Raw genomic sequence first — 17,467 nt, 5'->3', positions numbered from 1 at the left:
GCGAGGTGCTGCATTTTGGGAAAGCAAATCTTAGCAGGACTTATACACTTAATGGTAAGGTCTTAGGGAGTGTTGCTGAACAAAGAGACCTTGGAGTGCAGGTTCATAGCTCCTTGAAAGTGGAGTCTCAGGTAGATAGGATAGTGAAGAAGGCATTTGGTATGCTTTCCTTTATTGGTCAGAGTATTGAGGACAGGAGTTGGGAGGTCATGTTGCGGCTGTACAGGACATTGGTTAGGCCACTGTTGGAATATTGCGTGCAATTCTGGTCTCCTTCCTATTCGGAAAGATGTTATGAAACTTGAAAGGGTTCAGAAAAGATTCACAAGGATGTTGCCAAGGTTGGAGGATCTGAGCTACAGGGAGAGGCTGAACAGGCTGGGGCTGTTTTCCCTGGAGTGTCGGAGGCTGAGGGGTGACCTTATAGAGGTTTACAAAATTATGAGGGACATGGATTGGATAAATAGACAAAGTCTTTTCCCTGGGGTCGGGAGTCCAAAACGAGAGGGGGAAGATATAAAAGAGACCTAAAGGGCAACTGTTTCACACAGAGGGTGGTACGTGTATGGAATGAGCTGCCAGAGGAAGTGGTGGAGGCTGGTACAATTGCAGCATTTAAAAAGCATTTGGATGGGTATATGAATAGGAAGGGTTTGCAGGGATATGGACCAGGTGCTGGCAGGTGGGACAAGATTGGGTTGGGATATCTGGTCAGCATGGATGAGTTGGACCGAAGGGTCTGTTTCCATGCTGTACATCTCTATGATGAAAAGGATTTACTTGACTCCTGTCCCACTTCATGGCTTCCTGTTATGATTTTCATAACTAATTTCTTAAGTGGCCTGTGTTCGCTTTGATGCTTCTCTTCCTTTTTCTTTATTTGAAGACGGTCTTATTATCTGTTTTCATATTTACTTGCAAGCTTACCATTGTAATTTAATTTCTCCCTCTATTATTTCTTTGGTCAACTTTTAACTTTTAGGACATTCTGAAATTTTTGGTTTATCACTAATCCTTGTAACATCTGTTTTCATTTTCAATTTCATGCTATCCTTAACTTGCTTCGTTAACTGTGGTTGGCTTATCCTCTTCAGAGAATCTTCTTGCTCACAGGAAGAAATTTTTGTTTTAAATCATAAACATCTGCCATTGTTTATCAACCACCTTTTCTGTTAAATTCCTTTCCCTGTCCACTGCAGCCAGTTTAGCCCTCATACCAATGTAGCTTCCCTTATTTAAGTTTAGCACAGTTTTTAACTTACCTTCCTCACTTAAAAACTGAATGCTACATTCTACCACTCACTGTTTAATATAGGATCTTTTATTCTGAAATCATTGACTAAACCTGCTTCACCACACATTTCCACATCTAAAATAGCTTGTCCCTAGTTGGATTCTGGGAAACTCTGGCATATACACCTTGAGTCCTTCCTCTGCTAATTTGATTTTCCCATTCTACATGAAGATTACAGTCACCCATAGTTAATGTACTGTGTTTTTTTACATGTCCTCAATATCTCTTGATTTATTCTCTATCCCACAGTATAGCTACTGAAAGGGAGGTGTGACCTACTCACCTCTAACATCTTTCTCTTGTAGAATCCATATGGGTGATCCAAGGTAGTTACTTGCTATTGCATTCATTCCATTCCATACTAAGAAAGCTACCTCACCATCTTCTCCTTTCTCCTGTCCTTTTGAAAAGTTGTGTACCCCTGCATATTTAGTTCTCAGCTTTGATCTCCTAACTATGATTATGCCCAATAACCTCTTTTCTCCATATATCGCTTTTAAATAATGAGCTGTTAATTTTGCCTTTTTTTCAGTTTGATCCTAATTGCTGCTATTTTTCCAGGTTTGTATACTCTGTGTCTCTTCCTGTCCCACACTGGGTATCATTACTGAAATAGTTGTCGGGCAAGGCTGTCATATTATTTTGCTTTGTATGCCTACGTATCCTTCTCGATATCTCTCCTTACATCTAATTCATTCAAAACCCATTCTAAAGCCCTAGTTATTTGATCTGTCAGTGCACTAGTTTCCACACTGTTCAAGTGAAATGGATCCTATTGGAGAAGTTTCCTTTTTCTGCAGTATGGTACCAACTGCCTCATTAACTAAAACCCAGTCCTCCCATACTAATATACACAGAAACTGGGGATGCTGGAGATCTAAAACACACAGGTAGAGGAATGCCTCCCTGTACTACTGTACTCTGGTCAGGTCACTCATTTTCTCTCTGCAGTCCCCACTCTCCATGCCTTGCAAAACCTTGTTTTTATTTGATAATTGCAGAGGCTAAGGCTGCTCTAATTATCTCTCGAATCCGCATACCTGCTTCACCTGCAGTGTCACGTGCCTGGCCCTGGTCACAGGCCAAATTTTAATTACCTCATGTGAGCATTATATCGTATCTTCTAATTTTCTACACACACACACACACACCATCCCCCCAGCCCTGTGATTACCAAATAGGGGTAATGGCAATGTCTGTGAGTTTATCTAGCGTGACATATTCTCACCTGTATTTTTCTTTAATTAATATGGACTGTGGAAAAGTTTATTATCTTTGTGCTTCTTGATTTCATTTTGACGTTTTGTCTTCCTAATTTTTTCTCTTTTCCCTGACTGTTTCATTTTCTCTCCTGTCATTTGCTGCTTTGTCATATATACTTCATGTGTACTTTTTCTCCCCCTTGGATTTCAATTTTACCCTTCTTTATTCATCCCGAATGTATCATAGTGGCATTTTTTTCTTCTTTATAACTTGCTCAAAGTATTTGTGATTTCACAACAGCTAAAAATCAGATACCCTCTTAAGTTAAGAAAAATACGACATGAAGTTATCCTGTGGCTGATTGAGCAGCAATTCCATAGCAGCATTGGCAACTACCTAGGGAGGCCACCCACGTGTATGGCTGCCAATTTGAGAGATGGTGATTGCAGAAATTCAAACAGAGCTGTTGATATAAAAATGTCATCAAATGTAATATTTGGCTGTGGTCTATTGTTAGCAGCCTGAATTAGCTTTGAAAAATTTACTGTTCTACTTTACTATACGTTTTGACTTATGAAACCTTATCCCTGATGATTTTTACAATATTTAGTGGATGACTAATATATTTGCATGACTGTGACATTTATCTATAATCAGGAGAGATATGAAGGATTCCTGCCTCTCTGACAAGCCTGTGAGCTTTTACCTACATCTGAACTAGGAATACATGTTTCAAGATTTGAGCTAAGTTGGTTGATCCATATTTGGGAGTTAGTTCATCTTTTGTATTCATTTGTATGAATAAGGTTAGAAAACTTAAATATATATGTAGTTGGTGGCTTAATTAATCTAAATTTAAATTATTGATTATCCTAATATCTTTTCTTTTTTTTAATTGTAGAAAACTCTGAAGCAAGTGATTTGAAGCCGTTCTTTGATCAAACATATTCGCACATATATTATGTTTTCTTTGAAAATTTTGTGGCCATTGAAACAAGCCTAAAGCAAAAAGGTAAGGATAAGGGAGGGAGGGAGGGGAGGGGAAGAAGTGGGAGAAGAGAGGAGGGGACTGAAGAGCTTCATTTTCATTTGCAACAAGGTGTAAACTTAGTGTTCAGCAGTCAGTGAAATATTATTCCCATGGAAGTGCTGTGTATATAACCTCCAAGTAGTATCATCCTTTACACAGAACAGTGTAAGATCTCCAAAAAATTGTTAATTAGTCTTAGTGCAGAGGCAGCCTCGTTGCTGATTGAGTACATTTTCTGCATTCATCCAGAGAAACAATAAAGAGAATAAATCAACCAGCATTTCACACCACTACTTAGGAGATATTTTTAGTTCTAGTTGCTGGCACATGAAAGGCTGACACATGGATCAATGCACTGATTAGTAACCACGACAATCTGAATTTAACAAATACTCATGACAATACCTTTAGCATCTTGATTCTGACAGATGTGTGTTATGACTCTTATGCAGGAACTTCTCTTCTTTCAATTCTGTACTACTTTGGTCTTACAGAAATGTGTGCAATTTTTGTGAAATGAGGTTCTAGTTCTGGAGCTATATAAGAGTGTGAGAGTAGAAAATCAGAATTCTGAAACATCTTAATGTTATTTTATTGTATTGCCCACATACTGTTTCCAAAGAAACTTTTAAGCCAAGGCACACTTATTTTAGCTCTTAATGCATTTCCATTGCTGTTCCCTCTCTCTCACTGGTTCAAAATTGTGGAACTCTCTTCCTAATTACATTGTGAGTGTCCCTATACCATTCAAGAAGGCAGCTCACTGCCAGCGCTGCTGCCACTAGCCTCTGCCTCTGCCTCATGGTTATTTAGGGATAGATGATAAGTACAGGCCTATCCAGTGCCACATTCAATGAATTAACCAAAACACTGATATGTATGGCTTTGCACAGTCAAAACAACCTAGCTGAAACCTGCAAAACAATTCATATATTTAAATGTTAAGATGATAAATGTGGGGAAAATATAGCAATAAATCTATGTCAATATGCATCACAATGCTAGCTGTTTCTATCTAATGCAGTGTGCGAGAATTACTGGGTAAATATTTATTTGTCACACAACAGTAGTTTAGCATAACAATTGAAATATATAACTCACTTGAGGCAATAAGTATTTTCAAGTTTCTATTTACAAGTTATTTTTCCATAATTATGCTTTTGAAAATCAATAATACAAAAGAAAAAAGTAAACAGATTCTACAAAAAAGTCGTAATTGTGGCTATTTTAATTTTCAGATTTTTTTGATAACCTGAAAAAATTCTGATATGACAATATCATAAATTAATGTTTCAGATAACATATAATTGACTAGGCATTCATACATATCTTGAACTTTTCAGAAGAGCCATTTTTGAACAGAGGAAATCGGATACAACAAAAATGTTGTCTTTGCAGCAAACACAAGTTGGTTGAATTGATCCCAGTCTGCAAAGCTTACAGGGAGAAAATACATGATCCAGTTTGTGGGTAAAAAGCTTTGAAAACACACCTTTGTTCTCTTTTTCTTGTTCTTTCTTTTTTCTTTTCTTTTTCTTTCTTTGTTTCTTTTTTGTCTGTCTTTTTGTCTGTCTTTCTTATTTTTTTTCTCTCGTGCTCACTCTTGCGCTCTCTCCTTCTCTCTGTTCTGCCCCCTCCCTTCTGTCTCTCTCCTCATTCTCACTGTTTGGCTCTCTTTCCCTGACCCCAAACTTGCCAAAGTTGGAGTTAGAAAGGCTTATTGCTGTAAATATACAGTCCTTAAAGGAAATGTTACATCTGTACCATTATCTCCAGAAAAAAAGTATTCAACCAGCCTAACTGATTAGAGAGAAATGTTAATGCCAATAGCTTGTGTGCAAAATGACTTCAGCATCAGACCCAGCAATTACACAACTGTGAATAATTATTTTTTTCAAAACTTGCAGTTTACTTAGCCAAAGTCCTTTCACGATAACATTCTGCAGAATTGCATATTTTCCCCCAGGCTTGAAAGAGGGTGTGAGTGTGTTATTTTTCAAACACTGGCTGAGGTTATCACTAAGGACTCTCCTTCTCAACCTCTCTCCTCGCCTGAGGCGTGGTGACCCTCAGATTAAACCACCATCAGTCATCTCTCTCACTCATGAGAGTGCAGCCTTATGGTCTGGTAAGACTGTGGAGATCTTACCTTTTTAATTTTAGTAGTTGGAAAAATATAGGAGAAAGTGAGGACTGCAGATGCTGGAGATCGGAGTGAAGAGTGTGGTGCTGGAAAAGCACAGCAGGTCAGGCAGCATCCAAGGAGCAGGAACATCAATGTTTCGGGCATAAGCCCTTTACCAGGAATTCCTGATGAAGGGCTTATGCCTGAAATTTTGATTCTCCTCCTCGGATGCTGCCTGACCTGCTGTGCTTTTCCAGCACCACACTCTCGAGTTGGATGCATATGGACATTTAACTCTATTGTTGCCAATCTTTGAATACGATTTTTATTTTGTTATCTTAATATATCTGACTGACTTGTTTCTGATTCTGAACTAGATACAGATGTGGCTGTGCATGTGTCTGTGTTAATATATGCAAGTATAATATGATTGACAAGCTCACCTCCCTTTCGAAGTTTAAACTTGTGGCCAGTGGAGGAATAGGACAAGGAAACAAATCAATCCACTTCTAACTGGATCATAACAGTTTATTGAATTTGATATTTTAATGTTTGAATCTCAAACCTGTTCTGGTGGTGGTAGAATAGAGATGGGTTGAGGGACAGTGTTGGGGATGGATTGAGGGCTTTGGACTGTGAATTTTGTTTCCTCAAACCGAGGCTTTGGGTGGAGAAAGTGCTTGAATCACATGTAATCAGCATGGCATCTGATTGGCATTCTTTGACATCTTTCCAGTAGATTGTGAGGGGGTTCCTGTCACTGAGAACTGTAATGTTTGTATTCAAGTTTTCCAATGGTGAAGGTCCCCTTATTCCAAGTCCTTTTAAGACTGGCTGTTTGGCGAAGATAGAGTCAGAATTTCTGCAGAATAACAACTGAACATTTTCATGATCTTAATCTACAACACATCCAGCATGCAGTTGGGCACTTGCAATCAGATGAAATATTTCGTGCTGAGAATGGTATGTGCTTCTGTACACTCATCAAACCTGATTTCTCATCTTTAGTCATTAATTGAAACCAAAGTAAAGGTGGCTATCTCTTAGACATTGCTAATTTTTAGCAAGTGTCAATCAATATAAAGCCTTGTTTTAGTTTCTACTACGTAATCATGATGAAATAATATATTCTAAGTTGGGCATTTCAGCATGAAAGCATTCCTGTAGTGATTTTTACTATAGATTTTAAACAGTTGTTATAATGGGTCAAAGGTGTTTTCTTCTCTGGGGATTGTCCCCTGTAGTGGTACATAGAATACTTTACAACTACTTTCCTCACCCTAAAACTTGGCACACATTATCAGTGGTATTAGCATTTCCTTTCCACTTTGCTACATAATAAAGCAGTCTGTATTCAATTCTCAGAAAATACATGATTTTCCACTTTCACAGTTGGTTCAGTAATTAAGCCTCTTCAGTTTTACCCCCTTAAATCTTTTTTACCCATTACCTTCCTCAACATAATCCCTGTCACACAACAGTAATTCACTTTCAATAGTCTATTCTTACTCAATAAAATGAATAACTTATTGCTGTAACTTGTAAATGGCTATTGTCCAATGTAATGCTCCAGTATAAAATACTGCTTTACTAATGCAATGCATAGGTATGCACAGTTCACTTGTGAGCAGCACAGGTCCAACTTTTCCACTGCCGTGTTTACATTTGCACAATAAATCTACTGTCTCATATGTATGTGGCATTCTAGCAGTTAGCTGATGGAATGAGAATTTAAACCCATTAAGTAATGTACAAAATGAAAGTGCTGTTCTAGTTTCCCTGAGGTCAAAACATTAGTGCCATATTTAGTGTTTTATGTTGCAGTATTGGATAGTGGCAGAGCAAAATATTTATTTGATATTACTCCCCAGATGATTATGTTTTAAAATGTCATCTCTAATTTGTGGTAAAACTAAGTATGCTGGAAGCACACTGGTTCACAGTCATTCCTCTGATCTGGTTGCCATTGGGGTGGATCTCTTTTCACATGCGTATACAGTAACTCAGAGTAATTAGACAGCTGCTTTGGAAGACTTGCAGAGGGAGCAATAGAAAGAAACTACTACTGTGTGAAGGAAGTATGCAGCATGAGTGTGGAGAAGCAAAAATGCTATCTTGTGGTTGTTTTCAATTAGAAAAGAAGGGAACAGAATAAACTTCAACGTTCAAGGAATAAGGAGTCACCAAGGTCGGACTTGATAAAAGTTGGACTTGGAAGACTAGGGAAGATTTCCCTATGAAAAGGCGACTAAATAAAAATCATTACCAGAAATTGATGGAAATTGTATGCCTATCCCATCGTGAAGATTAATGTAAAATTGAACCTAATTAATTATTCTGTGGTGGGTTGTTTCAAATCTGCCTATGATTGGTGCAGTTTTTCCTATTAGGAAATTACTTTCGCTGAGGATAAGGTAATGCTATCTCAAGTGTTTTCAGAAAAATAACCTGTTGATGCTATGACACAAAACAGTGACTTGGGTCAATGTGGTCCCATATAACCCTATTGTGAAAACAAATGTTTCCCAAAAGTCAGAAACCTAATTCTGCTAATTTTAAAAGACATTGGCACACCAGACTGAAAAGAGAGTTCATTGCACTTGGAGAGGATTAAAACTATTTGAGTCACAATGGCTGAGAAGCAAGAGCAAGCTGTGGCAGGGAGGATAGTAACAGTATTCCAAACTAATAATGAAACAAAGGTAACAAATAATTTGGAGAGTGGAACAGCTTCATCCAATGCTGGCACTGTAGAGCCATGAAGGATGCTGTTTTTGAGGTTTCAATTTACATTCAAGTTGACAGAGCAATCAGGTTTGGAAGAAAGGAATTTGACAAGCTCAAACTGGATGGGAGGATGAAAAGTTAAAAGAAATGTGAAAGATTATGAACTGTACAAATTAGGATTGATTCTGAATTTAAGATGAAGTGAATTTAAGTTGTTTGTGCATAGCAGTTCTGACCTTCGGTTTAGCCATTCTTCAAAATCTTGGAGATTCAAGACATGTAGATATAAAATGGAGATCAGGAGTTGTAATCTGAATGAAGTCTGTTGGAAGTCTTTCTTTTTAAATAAATTAAAATTGTGAAAATTTGGTTTCAGACTTTAAGAAAGAACAAAGAAAATTGCTGAATCAAGAGAATATAATAAATTGTGACAGGATTTCTTCTTGAACTGTAGTTCACAGCTGCTAGTACCCAAGAGCCAGATGGTTCACCAGCAATGTCAGTATCAACAAGATTAAACAAATTGTGAAACCTTTTGGACCTTCACAACTGCTATTGCGAATCCAAATTGTAATCAATCAAAGATGTATTTTAAAAAGCTAAATGAAGTTCCAAAACCATGATACATACTGACCATGTAGGCCATGCAGTCCATACTATTCAAAATGGGAGGAAAAATATATTTTTTCTGGAAAGTTTGAAAGAAAATGCCTTTACCAGTACTAAAAGAAACTCATGTTTGGAAGAGAGTTGGAACTTGAATTCATGTAAGCCTGACATTAAATCTTACTTGTCATATTCATGCAGTTGTTATGGATTAAGTACACAAATAGGATGACTTGCCCAAGCTATAGAAGGCAGTAGTCAGATCACACCTAGAATACTGTCGTCAGTTTGGTGCTGTTTACCTATGGATCTGAAGTAGAGCCACTTGTCAAATTGATAGAGGATTCCAGGAGAACAGATGATCATTTATTTCATGCACACATGGACAGAAGCTTTATGATAGGATCAGAGCTCACTTTGGTGAATTATGGCATTCCTTCAAGTTTTATTCTGATTACAGCTTGCATATTTCAGTACCCACATTTAGTATCCTTGTGTCCCATTTTATCTTTGTTTCCCACAGTCTTTGTAAGCGTTGAGTGTTCTTTACTTAACCGTGACAGGTTGTCTTTCTTTGTTAGCTCCCACGTAGTCCTCCACAACATGGCTTCCCTCCCATAGTATGCATTTCTGTGGTATACATTCAGCATAACCACATGCATGTATGGTGCTATCTGCTTTTTGCGAAATTCCACCAGAGCCCTTTATTGATGTTTGCTTTTCCCACCACCTTATCTCTCCTCACATATCCTGGTGTAAATTCGCCATGTTTGTTTTCTCTGCCCCAGTTGCTACTTATACCAGCTAACGTTTTGGGCCTGTCTCATCTGCCCATTGGATTTTTGAAAAATTCATTCATGAGATGAGGGTGTCACTGACTCAGCCAGCATTCATTGCCTATCCCTAATTGCCAAAAGGGCAGTTAAGTCACAAGTACACAGGGTAGTGAAGAAGGCATATGGTACGTTTGGCCTTTAGTTGTCAGTGCATTGAGTATAGGAGTTGGGAAGTCATGTTGTGGCTGTTCAGGACCTTGGTTAGGCCACATTGGAATACTGCATTCCATTCTGGCCTCCCTGCTGTAGGAAAGATGGTAAAGGGTTCAGAAAAGATTTACAAGGATGTTTGTAGAGTTTGAGCTATAGTGAGAGGCTGAACAGGCTGGGGCTATTTTCCCTGGAGCATCAGAGATAAGAGGTGACCTTTGTCGAGGTTTATAAAATCATGAGGGGCATGTATAGCCAAAGTCTTTTCCCTAGGTGGAGGAGTCCAAAACTAGAGGACGTAGGTTTCAGATGAGAGGGGAAAGATTTAAAAGGGACCTAAGGGGCAACTTTTTCGCACAGAAGGTGGTGCGTGCGTGGAATGAATTGCCAGAGGTGGAGGTGATGGCGGAGGCAAATGGGATAGATTAATTTAGGATATTTAGTCAGCATGGACTGGAAGGTCTGTTTTCATGCTGTACATCTCTCATTATATGACTAAGAGTCAGCAACATTGCTGTGGGTCTGAAGTCACATGTAGACCAGACCAGCTACGGATGGCAATTTCCATCCTTTAAGGGCCTCCGTGAATCAGTTGGATTTTTCCTGACAATCAACAGTGGATTCCTGGCCGTCAGGAGACTTCTAATTCCAATTTTGTTTTGTTATTAAATTTAAATTTTGAATCCGAGTGCCCAGCACATTCCTGGATCTCTGGATTAACAGTGCACTGTTAATAACACTAGGCTATCACTGCCCCATTACATAATTAAATAGATCTGTTCCCTTCTGTTGTGTTTTTACTTTTATTGCTGCTGCTTCTAGTGGTAGTCTCGAAGCTTCCACTAATTCCTTAATTATTGTCTCATGCTGTATATGCCCTTCTCCTGAGATGATATACAGTCTTCAAGTTCATGTTATATATAACGACTTGTTGGGCCGAAGGGCCTGTTTCCACACTGTAGGGAATCTAATCATAACCATATAAAACCTTGAAGATTTACCTAATATCTAAATAGATGTTATTCTGCTGTGTGCTAATCTGTACACAACATTTCAGTTTGTTTTCAGAGGTCTTATTTCATCTCTCCTCCACACCTGAAGACATGGATAGTCACTATTTATTATCTGTGATACTTTCCACCCACAGATTATCTTGCTGTGTTTTCCCAGCCTCCTGCTTGTCTGCTTTGGATTCTAGAATCTGCTGGGTTTTTTTTGTCTCTTTACATCACTGACAGAAATTGCTGCTAATTCTTAATTACTAGCACTTTGATACAAATGCTTAACTACTGAAATTAAAGAAGCTGTAGTTTTCTTCCTTAAACTGCGTCCTGCATCCAACTTATAGAAATTTCTTTTAATTCCTATCAATTGTACCATGCTCTCAAAAAGAAGCACATTCACTGTTTCTATCTTCTCATAATTCAATATTCTTAACAGAAATAAGAAAATTCTGCTGGTTCCCAGGCACTAACATCTTTGAAAATTTTTTACCTCTATATTTTTCACAATTCCAGATACAAATAAACTAATATGTTCCTTCTAAAACCTGTTTCGTTTGTGTGTTGTTTCAATTCACCCTTTACTTGATGTCCAAGGGTTTTGGCCTGGCAGCTGCAAGCATGAAGATCAAAGGAAGGTGTTCATTTAGCTCTGTGATTCATTTATTTTTCTCTCTGCATGCCCTTTCCTCATCATGTGGCATCAGCCTGACTTTTCGACTAATCTCATCTTCGGCTCTGACGTGTCATTTATTTCATTTATCTGTATGGCCTTTCCAGACTACATGGCTTCAACTTCACTGTTGGGTCAGTATTCGTTGCGGTTGTGAGAGATTGAGAGACGATTTGATTGAACCATACAAGATTCTTGGGGCACTTGAAAGCGTACATATAGAGAGGTTGTTTTCCCTTTGACCAGGTTTTCCCTCTAGAATTGAGGGCATTATCTGAGTAAGGGTTCACCCATTTATGACCGAAATGAGGAATTTCTTCTCTCTGGGTAGTGAATCTATGGGCGGCACAGTGGCTCAGTGGTTAGCACTGCTGCCTCACAACACCAGGGTCCCAGGTTCGATTGCAGCCTCGGGCATGTGTCTGTGTAGAGTTTGCACATTCTCCCCGTGTCTGCATGGGTTTCCTCCGGCTGCTCCGGTTTCCTCCCACAGTCCAAGGATGTGTAGGTCAGGTGGATTGGCAACACTAAATTGCCCATAGTGCTTAGTGCATTAGTCAGAGGGAAGTGGGTCTGGGTGGGTTACTCTTCAGAGGGTCGGTGTGGACTGGTTGGGCCGCAGGGCCTGTTTCCACACTGTAGGGAATCTAATCTAAACTGTGGAATTCGTTACCAGAGAAGGCTGATGAGGCTATGTCAGTAAGTATATTCAAGGGGCTGAGAAAGACAGATTATTAATCAGAAAGGGAATTGATGGTTATGGGGTAAGCCAGGAAAGTAGAATTGAGGTTTATCAGTTAAACCATGATCTCATTGAATGGCAGGGTGCTGGTGCTAGTTCCACACCTACTACTTATGGTTTTATATTTGAGATGCAGAATGTTTTAATGATGACACTTTACAAAAGACCAAAGAACTACTGGTGCTGGAAATCAGAAACAAAATCAAAAATTACTAGAAAAACTGAGCAAGTCTGGCAGATATATTCTCTTCTGTCCATCTGTGAAGAGAAAGAGTTAACAAACTGGTCCAGTGACCCTCTTTCAGAACTCAAGAGTCACTGGGCTTGAAATGTTAAGTCTGCTTTCTCCCTACAAATGCTGCCAGACCTGCTGGGATACAAATGTTATCTGTAGTGTTTATTGTAAGATATTTGAAACATTCACAGTTTTGTGATTTTTGTTTTGATAGTGTTGATTTCGTTTTCCATAACTATGATCAAGCTTTCTTATTTTCATTTAATTTTTGTTTGCAAAGGTAGTAAACGTGTTACTAACACTTTTTTTGGTAAGTCTATAATTTAAACATTTCTCCTTTCAACCTGAGGCATTAAGCATCTTGGAAGCACCCCACCTCTTTTAAATAAATAGATAAAGGGAGAGGTCAATGTGAACATAGATCTGTTAGAAAATGAATCTGGGGAGATACTTTTGGCTAACATGGAAGTGGCAGAGGAGTTTAACAGATATTTTGCATTAGTCTTTATGGTGGAATATGCTTGAATGTCCCATTATCATTAAAGAATAAAGGGGAGGTGGAGAGAATGAAGTACCATCACCATGACTAAAGAAGCAGGATTGAGACAATCTAATGCGGCTAATGACACATAACTTCCCTGGCGCTGATAGCTTCTGCCCTAGGGTCCTAAAAATAGCTGCAGAGATAGTGGTTGAATTGGTTTTAATATTTCAAAAGTTCATGGATTCCGGAAAACTGCCAGCATGGCACCATTATTCAAAAAAGTAGGGAGACCAAAAGCAGGTAACTATAGGCCAGTCAGAAGTAACAGCAACACATAATCTCGTCAAAATCATAATCTCATCAAACAGAGTCACCATGACTTCATGAAAGTGAAATTATGTTTGATTAATTTGGGAGAGTCTTTCAAGGAAGACTCAACCAGAGTGGATAGAGGGGAATCTATAAATGTGTTACATTTGGACTTCCAGAAGGCAGTCGACAAAGTAACTCTCAAAAGGAAAAGTCATGAGATGACAGTTCGTGGTGTTGGAGGTAGTATGTTGACTTACATACAGGAAACAGCATGTGTGGATAAGAGTTTCTTTCTCAGGTTAGCAATCCCTAATGAGTGGCATTTCACAGGGATCCGTGGCGGGACCACAATTGTTTACAGTACATGTTAATGACCCGGAAGAAAGAAGTGAATGTACTATAGCCAGATTTGCAGCCAACACAAAAATAGTTATAATCTGGAAGTCTAATGAAATGTTGGCCCTTATTTCATGGGAGAGTCTGGGACCACAAAACATAGACTCAGAATTGAGGGATACCAACGTAAGACAGATGAGGACTTTCTTCTGAGAGTTGAGTCTCTTTGGAACTCCATGCCACAGAGAGCGGTGTCTTTGTGTATACTTAAGGCTGAGAAAGGTTATTAATCAGTAAAGGAATCAAGGGTTACAAGGAGAAGGCAGAACAGCAAATGTCTAGAATGTTAGATTAGACATGATCCTCTTGAATGGTGGAGTAGGCTCAAAGGATTGAATGGCCTCATTCTGTTTCTCCTATTTCTGGTTTTAGGCATATTTTTGACCTATAAGACCATTTGTGGTATGGGTGGAGTGAAACTGAAACCTGTCAAAACCAAGTGAAAGCTTTCATGGGTGTATACAGTAACTCTTAGTAAGAAGACACCTGTTAAGGAGGTTGCACAGAGACAAGAAGGCAGAACTATGTGAAGTAACAAAAAAAACACCGTTCTGGTAAAGTTGGGCATTTTCAGAACTTCTTTCGTGTACAGAAAGAAGGGATCAGAACAGACTGGTAAAACAGAACAAAGACCTGCAAATGGAGGAGATCTGAGACACACACAAAGCATTGGGGAAACTCAGCAAGTCTGACAGTGTTAATGGAGAGAAAAATAGAGCCAATATTTTGAATTCAGTGACTCATCATCAGATTGATCTGCCAGTCTAGTTCATTGATGGGGCCTGGAGGCCCATCTGATATTCTTGTTTTGCAATAAGCAATTATGTAAAGTCTGATAGTTCAGAGGGTCCTAACTAGAAAAACCATGATAAACTTTCAGTGCTTTGGTTTTGATGAAGGGTCACTGGACTTGAAACATTCTTCTTCGTTCCATAGGTGCTGCCAAACCTGCTGAGTTTCTCCAGACTTTTAGGTTTGCAACAGGACAGGACCTTTTTTGGAGATTTAAGAACATACACTTGCTGTTGGAAGTGGGTTGGGAAAACTTTGGTTGAGTGGAAAACTTTTACTACATATTGTGATCCAGTGCAACAGGGGGAAGTGAGTCTGCTGGAGAATAGAGAACAAGCTTGCATTTGTTCTTGTAATAATACTTGAAGTACAATGTGCAACTAAAAAGGTTGTAACACCCATTTCAAAGGAATTTACAGGCAACTTAATAGCAAAACGTCTTTTTTTTTCCCAGTAAAAGTCTTAAAATGTCAATCCAGTACTTTAATTATTTTTGATGATTGTGAAATTCAGTTCTTGTGTGGACCAGAATGGTTGGAATATCTTAAATTGCATGGTATTTTATATATTAACTTGATGTATTTTGTGTTCCAGGTCACAAATCACAGAGGGAAGAATTGGATTCCATCCTTTTTATATTTGAGGTAAGAATGCTAGATTTTGTTGGCTGTTGATGTTCCGTTAACTGCTGTAATATCTTTGAGGCAAGAATTTTTAAAAATTTTGTTTGAAAAACAGCAAACGAAGTAACTCAGAGGAGCGAGGAATAAGGTGGGTGAACTTGCAGTATGGATTGGTACCTGGGACTTCGATGTTGTGGCCATTTCGGAGACATGGACAGAGTAGAGATAGGAATGGTTGTGGCAGATTCCAGGGTTTAGATCTTTCATTAAGAACAGGGAAGGTGGTAAAAGAGAGGGAGGTGTGGCATTGTTAGTCAAGGACAGTATTATGGTGGCAGAAAGGACATTTGATGAGGTTTCATCTACTGAGGGAGTATGGGCTGAGGTGTGACACAGGAAAGGAGAGGTTACCTGTTGGGAGTTTTCAATAGGCCTCTGAAAAGTTTCAGACATGTAGAGGAAAGGATTGCAAAGATGACTCTGGATAGGAGCGAAAGTAACAGGGTGGTTGCAGGTCTTTAACCTTCCAAATATTGAATGGAAATGCTCTGGTACTTTAGATGGGTCAATTTTTGTCAAATGTGTGCAGGAGGGTTTCCTGACACAGTATGTAGATAGGCCTGCAAGAGGTGAGGCCAAATTGTATTTGATACTGAGTAATAAACCAAGCCAGGTGTTAGATTTGGAGATAGGTGAGCACTTTGGTGATAGTGACCACAATTCAGTTACGTTTACTTTAGCGATGGAAAGGGATAGGTATATACCGCAAGGCAAGAATTATAGCTGGAGAAAGGCAATTATGATATGATTAGGCAAGATTAGGATGCACAGGATGGGGAAGGAAACTGCAGGGGATGGGCACAATTGAAATGTGGAGATTGTTCACGGAACAGCTACTGTGTGTTCTTGATAAGTATGTATCTGTCAGGCAGGGAGGAAGTGGTCAAGCAAGGGAGCTGTGGTTTACTAAAGTTGAATCTCTTGTCAAGAGGAAGAAGGAGGCTTTTGTAAAGATGAGATGTGAAGGCTCAGTTAGGGTGTTTTGAGAGTTAAAAGTTAGCCAGGAAAGACCTAAACAGAGAGCTAAGAGGAGCCGGGAGGGGACGTTAGAAGTCTTTGGCAGGTAGGATCAAGGAAAACGCCAAAGCTTTCTAAAGGTATGTCAGAAATAAACAAATGATTAGAGTAAGATTAGGGCCAGTCAAAGGCAGTAGTGGCAAGTTGTGCATGGAGTCCAAGGAGATGGGGAAGCACCAAATGAATACTTTTCATCAGTATTCACACAGGAAAAAGACAGTGTTGTCGAGGAGAATCCTGAGATGCAGGCTATTAGACTTGATGGGATTGAGGTTCATGAGCAGATGTTAGCAATTCTGGAAAAACAAAAATAGATAGTCCCCTGGGCTGGATGGGATTTATCCTCGGATTCTCTGCAAAGAGGAGATTGCAGAGCCTTTGGCTTTGATCTTTATGTCGTCATTGTCGACAGGAATTGTGCCAGAAGACTGGAGGATAGTTAATATTGTCCCCTTGTTCAGGAAAGGGAGTTAGAGACAACCCTGGAGATTATAGATCAGTGAGCTTTACTTTGGTTTTGGGTAAAATGTTGGATTAAATGAGATAGGATTTCTAATCATCTAGAAAGGAATAGTTTGATTAGGTTAGGGATGGTCAACACGGTTTTGTGAAGGGTAGGTCGTGCCTCACAAACCTTGAGTTCTTTGGGAAGGTGACCAAACAGGTGGATGAAGGTGAAGCGGTTCATGTGGTGTATATGGATTTCAGTAAAGCGTTTGACAAAGTTTCCCGCGGTAGGGTGGTGGTTGATGGGAAATGTTTATCCTGGAGTTCAGCTATTGGTGGTGTACCACAAGGATCTATTTTGGAGCCACTGCTGTTTGTCATTTTGATAAATGACCTGGATGAAGGCATAGCAGGATGTGTTAGTAAATTTGCGGATGATACTAAAGTCGGTGAAGTTGTGGACAGTGTGGAAGTGATGTTGCAGGTTACACAGGGACGTAGATAATGAGCAGAGCAGGGCTGAGAGATGACAAATGGAGTTTAATGCGGAAAAGCATGAGGTGATTCACTTTTTGGAAGGAGTAACGAATATAAAGTACAAGGTTAATGGTAACGTTCTTGGTCGTGTAGATGAGCAGAGAGATCTCGGTGTCCACATGCATAGATCCCTGAAAGTTGCCACCCAAGTTGGGGTTGTTCAGAAGGCACATGAAT

At 39.2% G+C, this 17,467-nt stretch overlaps 1 protein-coding gene across 14 annotated transcripts in view; it reads left to right on the top strand.

Moving 5' to 3' along the window:
- ralgapa1 (Ral GTPase activating protein catalytic subunit alpha 1) overlaps positions 1-17,467 on the top strand; it is a 312,978-nt gene that overhangs the window by 13,196 nt on the left and 282,315 nt on the right. For 13 of the 14 annotated variants that reach the window (XM_072568885.1, XM_072568887.1, XM_072568892.1 and 10 more), the window contains exons 2-3: positions 3,399-3,509; positions 15,201-15,250. In XM_072568885.1, coding sequence (XP_072424986.1) covers positions 3,399-3,509; positions 15,201-15,250 — 161 coding nt within the window. Of the gene's footprint in view, positions 1-3,398; positions 3,510-4,902; positions 4,998-15,200; positions 15,251-17,467 lie in introns of those variants that run through there. The other variant, XM_072568900.1, reaches the window with a different exon arrangement.

The sequence above is a fragment of the Chiloscyllium punctatum genome, chromosome 4 (assembly GCF_047496795.1).
Source record: "Chiloscyllium punctatum isolate Juve2018m chromosome 4, sChiPun1.3, whole genome shotgun sequence".
In the NCBI taxonomy this organism is placed as follows: domain Eukaryota; kingdom Metazoa; phylum Chordata; class Chondrichthyes; order Orectolobiformes; family Hemiscylliidae; genus Chiloscyllium; species Chiloscyllium punctatum.
This window is presented reverse-complemented; position numbering and strand designations above follow the sequence as displayed.